The sequence below is a fragment of the Xyrauchen texanus genome, chromosome 11, assembly GCF_025860055.1.
Source record: "Xyrauchen texanus isolate HMW12.3.18 chromosome 11, RBS_HiC_50CHRs, whole genome shotgun sequence".
Taxonomy (NCBI): Eukaryota; Metazoa; Chordata; class Actinopteri; order Cypriniformes; family Catostomidae; genus Xyrauchen; species Xyrauchen texanus.
Window position 1 is genome coordinate 1,608,145 of NC_068286.1, and position 16,238 is coordinate 1,624,382.

The following is a 16,238-nucleotide window of genomic DNA, read 5'->3' on the forward strand; positions in this document are numbered from 1 at the left end:
ATGGAGCAGTATAAAATGTTGTTGCGTAAAATGAGTAGTTGGTGAATAGACGTAGCACAGTGCTATGTCCCCAGGCCTTGTGAATTCAGACACAGTCAGACAGTCAGAACAGAAGTGACGTCATTGGACTTCCTGTTGCTTACGGCACAGCACGCACGCACGCTGCACGAGAGTTTGTTTGTTGCCTGCTTAGCACTGCTTATTCTCATACGTTCAATGTTATAGTCATTGTTCATAGTTATATCCTTTGTCATTTTACCGCGTTTCAGGTTCTTCCGCTTTTTCTCCCGTTTCATCTGCGTGTATTTTACCGGTTGCTGCTGGCACCTAGCTAGAGTCTGTGTTTGTAGCCTTTAATCCTTAAACATCTGCCATTTTTGAGCATGCATCGGGTCTTCCCGTATTATTCTCTTATCGGGATTCAACTGCGCGCATATTCCACCTGCATCCACGTCTTATTTTTATCGCGATTAAACTGCGTGCATTTTTTCAGCGCGCACCCGTTTTTTCTCCTCTGCGGTACACAGATTATTGCATCGATCTCAAAGCACCGCTTATCAAGAACAACCCCCACCAACAACAAACAATTTTTTGAGGGATTCACATCAATCTCAAAACCCTCACCGCTCAGGAACAACAAACAATTTGCGGTAAGTCATGGCATCGGCTCATGTTATTTCTTCTTGCATTGCATGTCACATGATTAAAATAGCCTCCTCCGTCAGCAGTGAGGGATTCACATGTGATAAATGTAAGGAATTAGTCAGGCTGACGGAGAAGGTTAATGAGTTAGAGACTCGCATCCGAACGCTAGTAGAGGTCAGTGAGAAAGAGAAGCCGGTAGATACTGTTTCGGATGCGGGCAGTACAGAGAGCAACACACACACTTTGGTTCCGGCTATAGAGCCCCTGCACCAGGGCATTTGGGTGACGTCTCGGCGGCATACTCGCTCCGCAAAGAGACACCACTCTCCCGTTCCTGTTAGGGTTTCCATTCAATTCTCCCCACTCAGTGATACACCCACTGAGAATCATATTGAAAGAGCCCTTGTTATCGGTGATTCTATTGTAAGGAATGTGGAAATAGAGACTCCAGCCACTATTGTTAATTGCATTTCGGGGGCCAGAGCGTCTGACATCAAATCAAATTTACAAGTGCTGGCTAATGCTAAACGTAGATTTTCTAAAATTGTTATCCATGTCGGCACTAACGATGTCCGGCTTCGCCAGTCGGAGATCACTAAAGATAATGTTAAAGAGGTGTGCAAATTTGCAAAAACGATGTCAGACACTGTAATATGCTCTGGTCCCCTCCCTGCTCGTCGTGGTGACGAGGTTTATAGTAGATTAGTGTCACTGAATGGCTGGATGTCTGAGTGATGTCTGCAGAATAAAATAGGATTTATAGACAATTGGAAAAGTTTTTGGGGTAGACCTGACCTGCTAAAGAGAGATGGACTCCATCCCTCCAGGGAAGGTGCCGCTCTCCTCTAGTAATTTGGCTCATAGTCTTAATAATGATATTAATTGACTAAATGGGGCCCAGATCAGGAAGCAGACAAACTGGTTAATCCGAACGTCTGCTAGCTGCCTTGAGACCTCACACAGGTCACATAAACTACAACACATAAACTATCACCTAGATATCTCATAGAGACTGTGTCTGTTCCACGAACTACGAAACACAATACCCTCACTAAATCATTTAGAAAAAATTTGATTAAGGTCAAACTTGAACAAAACAAACTAATTAAAAATACAAATCATATAAAAATAGGGCTACTAAACATTAGATCTCTTTCTTCCAAAGCACTAATTGTCAATGAAATGATTGGATGCACTCTGTTTGACTGAAACCTGGCTTAAACCGGATGAATATATTAGCTTAAATGAATCTACTCCCCCAGGTTATTGTTATAAACATGAGCCTCGTCTGAAGGGTCGAGGAGGAGGTGTTGCTACAATTTACAGTGAAGTTTTTGGTGTTACTCAGAGGACAGGATATAAATGTAAGTCTTTTTAACTAATAATGCTTAATGTGACACCGACAAATATAAATAAAAAATCTCTGTCATCCTTTACCCTTGCTACAGTGTATAGATCACCCGGGCCTTATTCAGATTTCCTTGGTGAATTTGCTAATTTTTTATCAGATCTTGTAGTTACTGTAGATAGAGCCTTAATTGTTGGTGACTTCAACATTCACATAGATAATGAAAATGATACATTGGGATTAGCATTTATCGATATTCTCAACTCTCTTGGAGTCAGACAAAATATAACAGGACCAACTCATCGCCATAATCATACGCTAGATTTAATTCTTTCATATGGAGCACCCTTGATGTTGTCGCCCCACTTCGATTAAAGAAAATTAAAGAAATAAACCCTGCACCATGGTACAATGATCACACTCATGCTCTCAAGAGAGCAGCTCGGAAAATGGAGCGCATGTGGAAAAATAAAAAATTAGAAGTATTTTGTGGTGCATAGAAGGATAGTGTCTGTAGCTACAGACAGGCACTAAAAGCTGCCAGGTCAGCATATTTTAGTAAACTCATAGAAAATAACCACAACAATCCTAGATGTTTATTCAGTACTGTGGCTAAATTGGTTAGGAATAAAACCTCAACCGAACCAGATATTACGTCACAGTAATGTGACGTAAAGAGTAATGACTTCATGAATTTCTTTACAGATAAAATTGAAATAATCAGAAATAAAATTGGAATTATGCAATCATCTGTCATAGAACCTCAGAAAACAGTGTCTAATAATTTTCCTCATGTGCAACTTCAATCTTTCTGTCATAGGTCATGAAGAGCTAACAAAACTTATCAAAATATCAAAAGCCACAACTTGTTTGTTAGATCCTATACCAACTAAGCTCTTAAAAGAGGTATCTCCTGTAATATCAGAACCTCTTCTTAATATCATTAACTCCTCGCTATGCTTAGGACATGTCCCAAGAAACTTTAAAATGGCAATTATCAAACCGCTTATTAAGAAGCCACAACTTGATCCTGGAGAACTGGCTAATTATAGACCGATTTCAAATCTCCCGTTTATGTCAAAAATACTAGAAAAGGTAGTATCCTCCCAAATATGTTCATTTCTACAGAGAAATAGTATATATGAAGAATTTCAAACAGGATTTAGGCCTCATCACAGTACAGAGACTGCAATTATTAAAGTTACAAATGACTTGCTCTTATCAACTGATCGCGGCTATCATTTCTCTTCTAGTGCTTTTAGATCTTAGTGCTGCATTCGACACGATAGATCACGACATTCTCTTGAATAGGCTGGAGAATTATGTTGGAATTTGTGGAGTTGCATTAGCATGGTTTAGGTCATATATAGCAGACCGCTACCACTTTGTCTATGTAAATGAGGAATTGTCAAACCAAACAAAAGTAAAATATGGAGTGCCACAGGGATCAGTTTTAGGGCTTCTGCTTTTCTCCATGTATATGCTTCCTCTGGGAGATATTATCAGGATTCGTGGAATAAGTTTCCACTGCTATGCTGACGATACACAAATTTATATTCTTCAAAACCTGATGAGATTTCACAATTCTCAAAATTAGCAGAGTGTATCAATGAAATAAAAGATTGGATGGCCAGAAATTTCCTTCTACTCAATTCTGACAAAACAGAAGTTCTAAATATTGGACCAAAAAACTGTAAAAATAAGCCACTAAAATATAATTTGACTCTTGATGGATGTACTGTTACATCATCTTCAACAGCGAAGAACTTAAGTGTTATATTTGATACCAATCTGTCCTTTGAAAATCAAATTACAAATGTTTGTAGAACAGCATTCTTCCACCTAAGTAATATTGCTAAATTAAGGCATATGCTCTCGGTTGCTGATGCCGAAAAACTAATTCATGCGTTCATGACCTCAAGACTAGATTATTGTAATGCATTACTGGGAGGATGTCCAGCAAGATCAATAAATAAACTTCAATTGGTTCAAAATGCAGCAGCCAGAGTGCTGACGAGAACCAAGAAATATGATCATATTAGCCCCATTTTATCATCATTACATTGGCTACCTGTTAAATTCCGTATTAATTTAAAATTTCTGTTAACTACGTACAAAGCTTTGAATGGTCTATCTCTGCAGTACTTAAGTGATCTTCTACCACGCTATATTCCATCACATTCATTAAGATTGCAAAATTCTGGCCTATTAATAGTTTCTAGAATATCAAAATCCACTAAAGGAGGAAGATCCTTTTCATATTTGGCACCTAAACTATGGAATAGTCTCCCAAACACTGTTCGAGATGCAGACACACTCTCTCAGTTTAAGTCTAGACTAAAGACTCATCTATTTAGCCAGGCATACACCTAATTTATCCTCCAACCCACAATTAGGCTGCTTTAGTTGGGTCTGCCGGAACCAGAAACATTGATCATGATCTCTAACTCTGCAATAAATTGAATGGCATCTACGCTTACATCTTTTTATTTGTTTCCCTGTCTCAACCTCGGGACTCCTATCCTGAGGTCACCAGAACTGGCTGGATCCAGCACCATTCCTGCTTCATGTTGGACTCCACTGCTTCATGCCGCTGAATGATGATGACTAAATGCAGCCGGTGCCAGCCAAACATCACTTCGGTCTATTATGATGGACTTCAGAGGATGAAATGATGCCAACTCCAACCTGCATCACCTCGGTCTATTTATGGACTACGATCTTGAAATTAAATGCTTAGACTAACTATTGCCAACAAAAGCCTTCATCAGCCAATTAACAAGGACAATTGCATCTATGTGAACTTCTGCAATTAATCAAGATGGACTTCAAAGACTTTGGTCATTAATCTTACAGTTCAAACACAATCGATGTTTAATCACTGACCCTTAACACTTAGATTAATAATTTTAAACCATGATTTTAACTATACATAATTAATATTTACATTACATTCATAATGTTAGTCAGAGGGGAACTGGCCCCCACAGTGAGTCTGGTTTAGGGTTAGGGTGGGGTTAGTCAGAGGGGAACTGGCCCCCACAGTGAGTCTGGTTTAGGGTTAGGGTGGGGTTAGTCAGAGGGGAACTGGCCCCCACAGTGAGTCTGGTTTAGGGTTAGGGTGGGGTTGGTCAGAGGGGAACTGGCCCCCACAGTGAGTCTGGTTTAGGGTTAGGGTGGGGTTAGTCAGAGGGGAACTGGCCCCCACAGTGAGTCTGGTTTAGGGTTTGGGTGGGGTTGGTCAGAGGGGAACTGGCCCCCACAGTGAGTCTGGTTTAGGGTTAGGGTGGGGTTAGTCAGAGGGGAACTGGCCCCCAAAGTGAGTCTGGTTTAGGGTTAGGGTGGGGTTAGTCAGAGGAGAACTGACCCCCACAGTGAGTCTGGTTTCTCCCAAGGTTATTTTTCTCCATTAATCCACATCTTATGGAGTTTTGTGTTCCTTGCCACAGTCGCCTACAGCTTGCTAACTGGGGTTATTAATACAATTATCATTTAATTATTTTTAAACACTATTAAAAATCTTATTTTATCTAAATTACACAATGATGATTCATCAACTTTATAGACATTACAGTTTTATCGTCTGTTAATGCTGATCTTCTGTAAAGCTGCTTTGAAACAATGTGTGTTGTGAAAGGCGCTATACAAATAAAATTGACTTGACAATGCGGAGGCAGTTTGTTCGTGATTGCTCAATTTTATATTGACAGGGTATTAGTAAAAGTATAAGTAAGAGTAATATTATTTACATTGTTGTTTGTTGTTTTGTGACATAAGAGTTTCATTGTTTTACAAAAGTGTACATGTCCAGGCATGTTCATGTCAGTAAGGCACCTGTGATTGGCCTGTGCTTATGTCAGTCCAGGGAGGAAAGAGGTAACGAGAAGGAGAGAAGAAAAAAATGAACGGGGTATGTTGTCTGCATGATAACAGAGAATACGCTGGTTTATTTGTGTTAAATATAGTCAGAATTATATTGATTGAGTGTTAAGCTGCATAGTATTCTGTCGTGAAGTCAACATGATAACATGACGAAGTCAACATGATTCGGAAGAACTCTTAGTCTAACACACGATCGTCATTGCAGTGAACTGGACTATTCATGTTAGCGGTGAGAAACTTAAACCAAGTTCATCAATTATATCAGCGAATCTAAGCGGATCAAAGGTGATCTAAACGATTTCTGTGTCACGGTCCTTCTGTATAGCTTTCACATCTGTTTATTCAGATTAATAGACACAATATGTGCATATATTAGTGTGTATAGTGAATAAATCAGTAAAATGAAACAAAAACAAAGAACAAACAAAAAATAAATAAATAGAAAATGTATCTATTTGCTTTGACCAAAGTGTGGCGCTGGCACTCCCTCTGCAGGCATTAGATATATAGCAAATTTTAACAGTTTAGTTATCCATTCTGCTCACCCTTCTCATAAAAAGGAATTTGTGATCTTGTGGATTACGTTTTAGTGGCTCCATGCTCCCGATCTCACTTCACCTGCTATCTGTTTACATCACTGAAACAGGAGGAGTCTGCCCACGCAAAAAGCTAATTACAGTAAAATACAGCGCCCTACAGTACAGGTCAAGTTAATAAATGAAAAAATTAAATGTGTCCAGAATACATGCACTGCTGTACACTTTACTTGGTTTATTGGAGTCTTTCTGTATTTGAACCATTACTTGCTACCTGTTGACATTCACATTAGTCTAACAGTCCTGTGATAACATTAGTCAAGTGTTGTATTATATTGCCGTCCGTCACGGAGTCTTAAAAAAATATTTAAAATGTTTTATAAGATTAACAGTAGACTAATGTGTTCCCTATCTGTCACTCACTCTACATTTTGTCGATGAGTTGACACTAGGGTTTCACACTTGGGAGCCCAGACATCTCTGTTCTTTGAGAAAAGGCCAATGAGAATTGGCGTGTGGAATTTGCATGCCATTCCCCCGGACATATGGGTATAAAAGGAGTGCTGCTTGCAAAGGCACACTTGGATTTCTTCTTCGAAGCTGAGTGGATATATTCACAGATCTGAATTCCTACTGCTGTTCCATTCATCTCTCTCTCTGAAAAGCTGTTGGATCTATGGCGTATTACAGCGGTTCTCCCCCTCACACACCTCTGGGCGCTTCGACAGCGGAGCAGTGCTTCTTATATATACATTAATAAACACATTAATAAAAAGAGTAGATTTTCCACTATAGCTGCCTCTCGTGTTGGGCACTGCCCACGCGAGGACAGCGCTTGTGGACATGTTATGCTCTCACTGTGAGCGGAGGTGGCATCCACTTCACTATGGTGAGAGGCGAGAACACCGTTGCTCTGTGTGCGGAGATCGCCTCCCTCCTATAGAAGGATGCAATAGAGCCTGTCCCTCCAGCCGAGATTAAGGGGTTTTTACAGCCCCTACTTCATCATACCCAAAGAAAGGCGGCCTGCGAGTCTGAATCAGGCTTTGCTCAGACTCCTGTCCAAGATGCTGATGCAAAAACTCTGCAAGCGTCCAGCATCAAGGTTGGTCCGCGGCTTTAGACCTTAAGGACGTTTTTTTCCTGTCACCTCACGCCTTCAAGAAGGTCGCAGAGGCAGCCCTTGCCCCGTTAAGATAAGTGGGCTTCCGCATTCTTGACTATCTCGACGACTGACTACTTCTAGCTCACTCACGGGACACGTGTGCGCACAGGGACCTTTTGCTCGGGCACCTCAGCCGGCTGGGGCTTCGGGTCAGCAGGTAAAAGAGCAAGTTCTCCCAGGTTTAGAGAATCTCTTTTCTCGGTATGGAGACTCTGTCTCAATGACAGTGCACCTCAACAACGAGCAGTAAAAGAAAGAATACAACAGTCCAACTGAAATCCTCTCAGAGTCTCCAGGGGCATATGCCACCCTCAGCGATGGTCACGCCGCTTGGGTTGATGCATATGAGAACACTTCAGCACTGGCCTCAGACCCGAGTCGAGAGACGAGCATGGCGCCACGGCACACACCGCATTCTCGTCACACGGGCTTGTTGCCATCTGTTCAGCCCCTGGTCAGACCTAGCATTCCTAATGGCATGAGTTCCCCTAGACCAGGTCTCCAGGCACGTCGTGGTTACAACAGATGCCTCCCAGCGTGGCTTGGGCGCCATGTGCAACGGGCACACAGTCGCTGGCCCTTGGACCTTATATGGCCCCCAGCTTTTATTGGGGAGAAAAATAGAGAGAAGGCAGCTGGGCCAGCCAGTCCTTAATCTTCATAGCAGTTAGATGCTCCCCAAGGTATAGGGGACCACTTCATGCCTGCCAGTGTGTTGGGGGTAGTTACGTGACAGCTTGCTGCGCTGGCTATGAGGCACACAGAGTTCTTCCCGTCTCGCACTGCCAGTCTGCGTAACTCAGTTTAGCTCTTGTGGTATTTCCATTGGGACCCCTAGTGTCAACTCATCAACGCAACGTCGAGTGAGTAACAGATAGGGAACATCATGGTGTAGAGTATGAACGGAAAATCATGAACTCATTAATTCTGAATGCAATGCACATTCCTGCGAAGGGTCCTAAAACCCCCACACATGGTTACTCTCCCCACACCCCCCTCCTTAGATGAGAAAGGAATGTGAGAAGTTGAAAGACACACACGTTCCTACCATTTAAAACCCAGAAGGGCTTATTTTTAAGGAAATATGTTTTATCCCCATATGCTTTGGTATTTCTGCTGTTATATCAAACTAGTTAAGATTGTTTAGTTGTGTAGTTAAACTCTGAGGGCTTATATAAAGAGTCTAAGAGTATATAGCCACTTTTAAGTGTACCAAATACAAGTTTCTTGGTATCAAATTAAACCTTACGACTCGCCCTAGCTGAATATATATATATGGTTACATTAAAATGTATTCTGATATGTTTTACCATCTTTTGAGTGATTCAAACCACATCCGGACCCTGTTGTAAATTAGGCAAATGACGAGCCTTGACAAGACAAAGGGAACCATCTCGCACCAAAACTGAGGGGCCTCATTGGGTCATTCCTCCCAAAGGAGGTGTGACCTCCCTACCTTAAAAGTCAGGATCGGGTGTTGAATCGCTCTCTTATCTCTTTGTCCTCTGATCTCACTTCAAGCTCTCTTGCTTTTTCTTCCCTTTTTGTGTTACTCTCGTCAGACATGTCTTTTAATTTATTTGGCGTTTATCTCAGTCTTTTTCTTGTCTTCGGACAAAGCTCAACACTCTACGTTTTTGGAGCAGTCCGATATCCTCCGGGTGAAAGGACTCTCTCTCAGTTTCAACCATTACTCCTAAGATGCTTTGAACTTCCCGCGAGCGATCCACGCTCGAGAAGCACCAAGAGAAATCCTCCATCTCACGGACGCAACGAGGACACAATAAACACGCAGTCTTGTTCAGCGACACAAAGGTCCATTTTGCAAGTATTATTTCATCTAAATTCAAATGCGTTAAAGTGTGTAACTCCCTTGATGGCTCTTAAGGTTTAACTGTTGTAACAAGTTTGCTATCCCTGTAATCTCTTTATTTTCCTTCCTGTTTTACTTTGTTTGTTCTATGTTAAATGTTTGTTGTTTAAATGTGTTCTATGTTTGTTAAGTGTAGTGATATATCCTAGTTCCTTGTATTAAACCCAATTATACGCTTGATTGTCTGTGTTTGTTGGTCATAAAACAAAGCCTCTTTAATGTGCGATCTAAAGCTACGAGCTGATATTATCAAAGTAAGTTAACGTGCTTTGATTAGTCAGCTTATACTAAGAATAAACCTTCTGGAGAATTGATCAAGAGTATCAAGCAAAGTGGTTCGGTGAACGAACTGATTGGTTGCGGTACGGGTTAATTCCATTAAGGTGTTCTGAAAATTAATACAGCCTGTCTGCATATGATGTATATTCCTAATTAATTATAATTCGATGTGTTTAATTATCTATATACAGGTGAAACTCGAAAAATTAGAATATCGTGCAAAAGTTCATTAATTTCAGTAATTCAACTTAAAAGGTGAAACTAATATATTATATAGACTCATTACAAGCAAAGTAAGATATTTCAAGCCTTTATCTGATATAATTTTGATGATTATGGCTTACAGCTTATGAAAACCCCAAATTCAGAATCTCAGAAAATTAGAATATTGTGAAAAGGTTCAGTATTGTAGCTCAAAGTGTCACACTCTAATCAGCTAAACACCTGCAAAGGTTTCCTGAGCCTTTAAATGGTCTCTCAGTCTGGTTCAGTTGAATTCACAATCATGGGGAAGACTGCTGACCTGACAGTTTTGCAGAAAACCATCATTGACACCCTCCACAAGGAGGGAAAGCCTCAAAAGGTAATTGCAAAAGAAGTTGGATGTTCTCAAAGTGCTGTATCAAAGCACATTAATAGAAAGTTAAGTGGAAGGGAAAAGTGTGGAAGAAAAAGGTGCACAAGCAGCAGGGATGACCGTAGCCTGGAGAGGATTGTCAGGAAAAGGCCATTCAAATGTGTGGGGGAGCTTCACAAGGAGTGGACTGTGGCTGGAGTTACTGCATCAAGAGCCACCACACACAGACGGGTCCTGGACATGGGCTTCAAATGTCAAACGTCTTACCTGGGCTAAAGAAAATAAGAACTGGACTGTTGCTCAGTGGTCCAAAGTCCTCTTTTCTGATGAGAGCAAATTTTGCATCTCATTTGGAAACCAAGGTCCCAGAGTCTGGAGGAAGAATGGAGAGGCACACAATCCAAGATGCTTGAAGTCCAGTGTGAAGTTTCCACAGTCTGTGTTGGTTTGGGGAGCCATGTCATCGGCTGGTGTTGGTCCACTTGTGCTTTATTAAGTCCAGAGTCAACGCAGCCGCCTACCGGACATTTTAGAGCACTTCATGCTTCCTTCAGCAGACAAGCTTTATGGAGATGCTGACTTCATTTTCCAGCAGGACTTGGCACCTGCCCACACTGCCAAAAGTACCAAAACCTGGTTCAATGACCATGGTATTACTGTGCTTGATTGGCCAGCAAACTCGCTTGACCTGAACCCCATAGAGAATCTATGGGCATTGCCAAGAGAAAGATGAGAGACATGAGACCAAACAATGCAGAAGAGCTGAAGGCCGCTATTGAAGCATCTTGGTCTTCCATAACACCTCAGCAGTGCCACAGGCTGATAGCATCCATGCCACGCGCATTGAGGCAGTAATTAATGCAAAAGGGGCCCAAACCAAGTACTGAGTACATATGCATGATTATACTTTTCAGAGGGCCGACATTTCTGTGTTTAAAATCCTTTTTTTATTGATTTCATGTAATATTCTAATTTTCTGAGATTCTGAATTTGGGGTTTTCATAAACTGTAAGCCATAATCATCAAAATTATATCAAATAAAGGCTTGAAATATCTTTCTTTGCTTGTAATGAGTCTATATAATATATTAGTTTCACCTTTTAAGTTGAATTACTGAAATTAATGAACTTTTGCACGATATTCTAATTTTTCGAGTTTCACCTGTATATCTGAAGCAGATTTTTGGGCTATATGACCCCTGTTTTTGGGGCAATTTAGAATGTATTGTTATCTAGTTCAAACTGTATGATTAATCATTGATTACAATAATTAATATTAATTGTACATTCCCCAAACCTGAACCAAGAAACCCTACAATGGTTACTTATGTAACCTCCGTTCCCTGATGGAGGGAACGAGACGTTGTGTCCCTCTTGCCACAACACTGAACCAACCGCTGAAATGGCCGGGCCTTTGGCTCGGCTCCTCAGTGCGAAACCTGAATGTGCGTTTGCAAGCGGCACTCCTTTTATACCCATATGTCCGAGGGAGGAGCATGCAAATTCCATATGTCAATTCTCATTGGCCTTTTCTCAAGAGATGTCTGGGTTTCCAAGGGTGAAGCACTAGTGTCAACTCATCGACACAATGTCTCGTTCCCTCCATCAGGGAACGGAGGTTACATCAGTAACCATGACGATTTATTTTCTTTCATACGTGATAGTCCAGGTGAGTCTCCGCTTATTAAACTGAACAATAATAATAAATAAATAAGTTTAGTTTCAAATGATGCAACATCAGTTGTTTCTGCCTAAAATGTGTCCGAATAAGGTGATCTGATGTTTTTCTCCTTCCACAATTAATAAACAATAATTATCTGAGGTGAACTTTCAAGTCTCACATCAGAAGTCCTTCATCGTCAAGCCTGATTGTGGTTAATACAACAGAGGAAGAAAGTGAAGTTAAGGACAGACTGTATATTTGCTCTCAATGAAGAAGTGGAGGATGGAGTTTCTCTTCATATATGGTGAGTTGATCTCCATTCTTTCATTGATCAGTCTGTACATGTAGATGCACTGCGTGATTGATTTGATATTATTTTATATCAAGTGTTTGCTTGGATTGAAACACATCGTTAATTATCAAGACTAAGAGATATCAGCAAGAGCTCATCTGTGTATAGGAGTATAATCATCAGTTGTTAAGGAAAGTCTGCTGGTAGTTTTTAAATCAATTTAGTGTTTTGTGAGAAAATAAAATACTATTTTTACCCCAGGGGAACTTTATGATAAAAATAGACACTCCAACGTAGGGCATCACCGCTTATCTGCATCCTGGGTGCAGAATATTGTGCTTCAATGTAATTCGAGAGCTTGGAGTCGCTTCAAACTTTTATTTTAGGTGCATAGAACATATAGACCAAACTTTACGGCATCCCGCAAGTTTTTCTTCTGCACAGTTTATTAAAGAAATTCAAAGTCTGTCAGAAAATCCACCAAAGAATCCACTCAATAAAAATGTTGTTCTTTCATTTGTCCAGACATCTCACAAACGCACATGTCCATATGCATTATAACAGGAACATAAATGGACTGTTCCATGTGTTTAATTTGAACACAAGTAATGCTTTAAATAATGAGATGAATAGAGACACAAGTTCTTAAAGTGTATTACACTGAATGTAACTTAAAACACACTTAAATATTACATCCTTTTAAAAGCACCACAGACAAAAATAATACCCTCACTAGTTTGTTGTTGGAGGACTTGTGGATGTAGTATATTTTTTTATGAAGTTAATCAGGATTAATCAATGAAAACATTGTTGATTTATACCACAGTTATGTCTGAGGGGCAAACATGCAGTTTACTGTGTGTAAAGGCCTGTGGACGTGATGAATGTGTGCTAAGCTAAACATATGTTTGACTATTTGACTGTGTGTGCAGAAACATAAATAGCATTACTTAGGGGGGAGAATTGATCTCTTCCAAAGGTGGTTCTGTTACTTCCTAATATGGTCAAGACCAGAGTCAATGAAGAGGATGATAACGAATGCATGTTTAAAAAAGTGTAAGCCCCACCTTGTTTGAGGAGATGTATTTAAGTGAAACCAAACCCAGAGTTGTTAGTTATTGTTACTGTGGTTTCACCGTAGGCATCTCGGTTTTATTGTGTGATAATAAAGTCTATTGTTCTGAAATCAAAACCCCAAAGATGTTGAGTGATTTTTCACAAAATTGGCACAAGAAACCACTACATGGATAATCCTGTCCCGTTTGTAGGATTAAATAACTTCTGTGTATTACATCCGATCATCTTCAGTCAGTTGTTAAAATGCTCAAATGATGATTTTAGTCCCTTTTTATGGTTATGAGACTCGTAGATCAAATTCCTTTCTTACATTTTAGAGTTTGTGTTGCACAAGCGCAAAGATCTTAACTTTTAGGTTTACAATGAAAAACTCATTATTAATTTATAAATGACATATATAGTATTTTTGCCATGTGTTAATAAAGCATTTCTTGTCTGTAATAATGACGACATCCCTAAACACCAGCAGTACAGTAGGGGCAGTCATGATAAAGTGAATGTGTGCCCCCCCTTAAATATCAAATGCCCCTCTCAGTAAATCATCCAGGAGCCGACACTGGACCAGCTCTTTAACTAATGATAACATATACAATAATGTACATAAATACATCAAATATGACTTTAAAATGTGTTTGTATATGTTTAAATAAACTAAGATTAATAAATGCTGTACAATTATTGTTCGTTGTTAAATAAAGTTAATAAATGAAAACTTACTGTAAATTGTTACAAAAAAAAACTCACATGACTTGTTTGTTCTACTTACCTTCAGACATCTTCTCGTTTTGCAAGGATCTGTTGTTGTGTTGTAGTGACTATAATGAGACGTGTAACTGCTTTAAACTTTTATAGATGCAGAGAGTCAACCCACTAAATTACATCATGAGGAAGTGTCTATATGACAAGTGTGTGTGTGTGTGTGTGTGTGTGTGTGTGTGTGTGTGTGTGTGTGAGTGAGTGTGTGTGTGTGTGTGTGTGTGTGTCTGTGTTATAGCTCTTGGGTAAACAAATGATCATAATAAAACCACACTGGCATTCTGTCTATTATATTATGAAGGAACACAATTAAACCTTTACTGTATTTTTCCATTTTTTTCACAATGTACCTCATGTAGCGTGACAACATGCTGCACTATTGGGGCAAGTTGTCACTTAAAGTCAACATATTTTCAGTGAACATACAAGTCTGCTTGTGTAGAGAACACACACACACACACACACACACACACACTGTTCAAATTCTCAGAAGGTCCTTCCATGGAGACATACACACTTAGAGACACGCTCACTTATCCCTTTTCCACCGAATTGGTCCCAGAGCTGGTGTTCGGGCAGGGAATATGCCATCCTCTCTTAGAACCGGTCCACAGTTCCACTGGTGTGAGAGCTGAACGATGACATCACTGACTGTAGCTGGGTCAGTACAGTATAAACGTACAGTTGTGGCCAAAAATATTGGCACCTTTGGTAAATATGAGCATAGAAGGCTGTTTTTCTTGGGCAATAACAGTGAAAATGTTCAATAGCTTTTTTGTTTTGTTGCTAATGCACATTCAACTCACCACAAGCCCATCGATAACGAACCATGTTATAGCGACCACGAGGAGGTTACCACATGTGACTACCTACCTAGCAACCGGGACAATTTGGTTGCTTAGGAGACCTGACTGGAGTCACTCAGCACGCCCTGGACTGCTATTAATTGTTGAGCCCTAAAGTAAATTTATATTCATTGTTTTATTTTACACACACGAGCACTAAGAGAGCAGATACACAGATCAAACTATTATAAACTTAAAATCTAACAATTCAAAGTGTGTCATACACAATACATGCATAAAACCTGCAAACGATTCAATGCAGTAAACATGATTCATATATAAGATTTTTTATATATGTACAATTCATATTTATTGTTCACATCTCTCTTTTATTTGACTAATAATTGTTTAGATCAAATGTTCTTAAGACAAATGACACAGAATATCGTTCTTGATTTTTTGATTTAAAGTGTGAAATGTAAAAGTTGAATGGAAATATAAAGACCAGCGGCTCACACGATCTGTGTGTTCTTTAAACTAAAGAACTGGTGTCACTGGATTCACATGAACACACTGAATCTTTTAATTGTTCTTATACAAAACAAAAAACTGGTTCATTTATCCTGTTCAGGAGGATATTTTACTGGGGTGTAGATGGTTTGATGTTTTGTTCTGATTGTGTATTGAAGTTATATTTACAATACTAAACTTCATTTCTAAAGTAACATTTGACAATGGAAATATGTATTTAAGATTCACGTGTTGATGCAGGTGATCATTCAATGACCATCAATTATGATTATATAACCAGAACAATGTAGATTTTGTGCTTTTGTATGAAGTTCAGTGTTGTTGAGTCGAGATCGATGCTTTATTTACATGATATTTATAATAATTCATAAGTCTAATAACAATGTAATAATGTGATGATCTTTCTGCATTAGATGATCATGAGGAAAAGATCCAGTTCAGGACTAACACACAAAACAGCAAACCTTAAATATTCACCAGAAACCCTTTAAAAATGAAATACATAGTTCATGTTGTGTGAATGCACAAAAGAAGAATGACAAACATTCACTGGTTTATGTGTATCAGGTCTCATTAAAAACTGATTTGACTTCCTGCAGAACACTGAGAGTTCAGACTTCATTCAGTTGTTCTGAACATTTATTTCAGAAATTAAATGGGAATAAAAGAGAAATGTAGAAATAAAATAAGATGTGCATTAAATACACAGTTAATAAATCAGCATTTTTTTATTCATTTATTGTGTCATTTGCTGCTTCATCGTTGTTTTATCTGGAACTTTTTAAGCCCTTTTTTGTCTCCTTCACTGGTGTTTGCATTTGGATTAAATC

General features: G+C 39.5%; 1 protein-coding gene across 1 annotated transcript in view; it reads right to left on the reverse strand.

Moving 5' to 3' along the window:
* Window positions 1-14,134, reverse strand: part of LOC127651255 (deoxynucleoside triphosphate triphosphohydrolase SAMHD1-like) — a 96,833-nt gene extending 82,699 nt beyond the window's left edge. Inside the window, exon 1 of the mRNA XM_052137002.1 lies at window positions 14,103-14,134. Coding sequence (XP_051992962.1) covers window positions 14,103-14,112 — 10 coding nt within the window. The 5' untranslated portion in view covers window positions 14,113-14,134. The remainder of the gene's footprint in view (window positions 1-14,102) is intronic.
* Window positions 14,135-16,238: the final 2,104 nt, after the last annotated feature.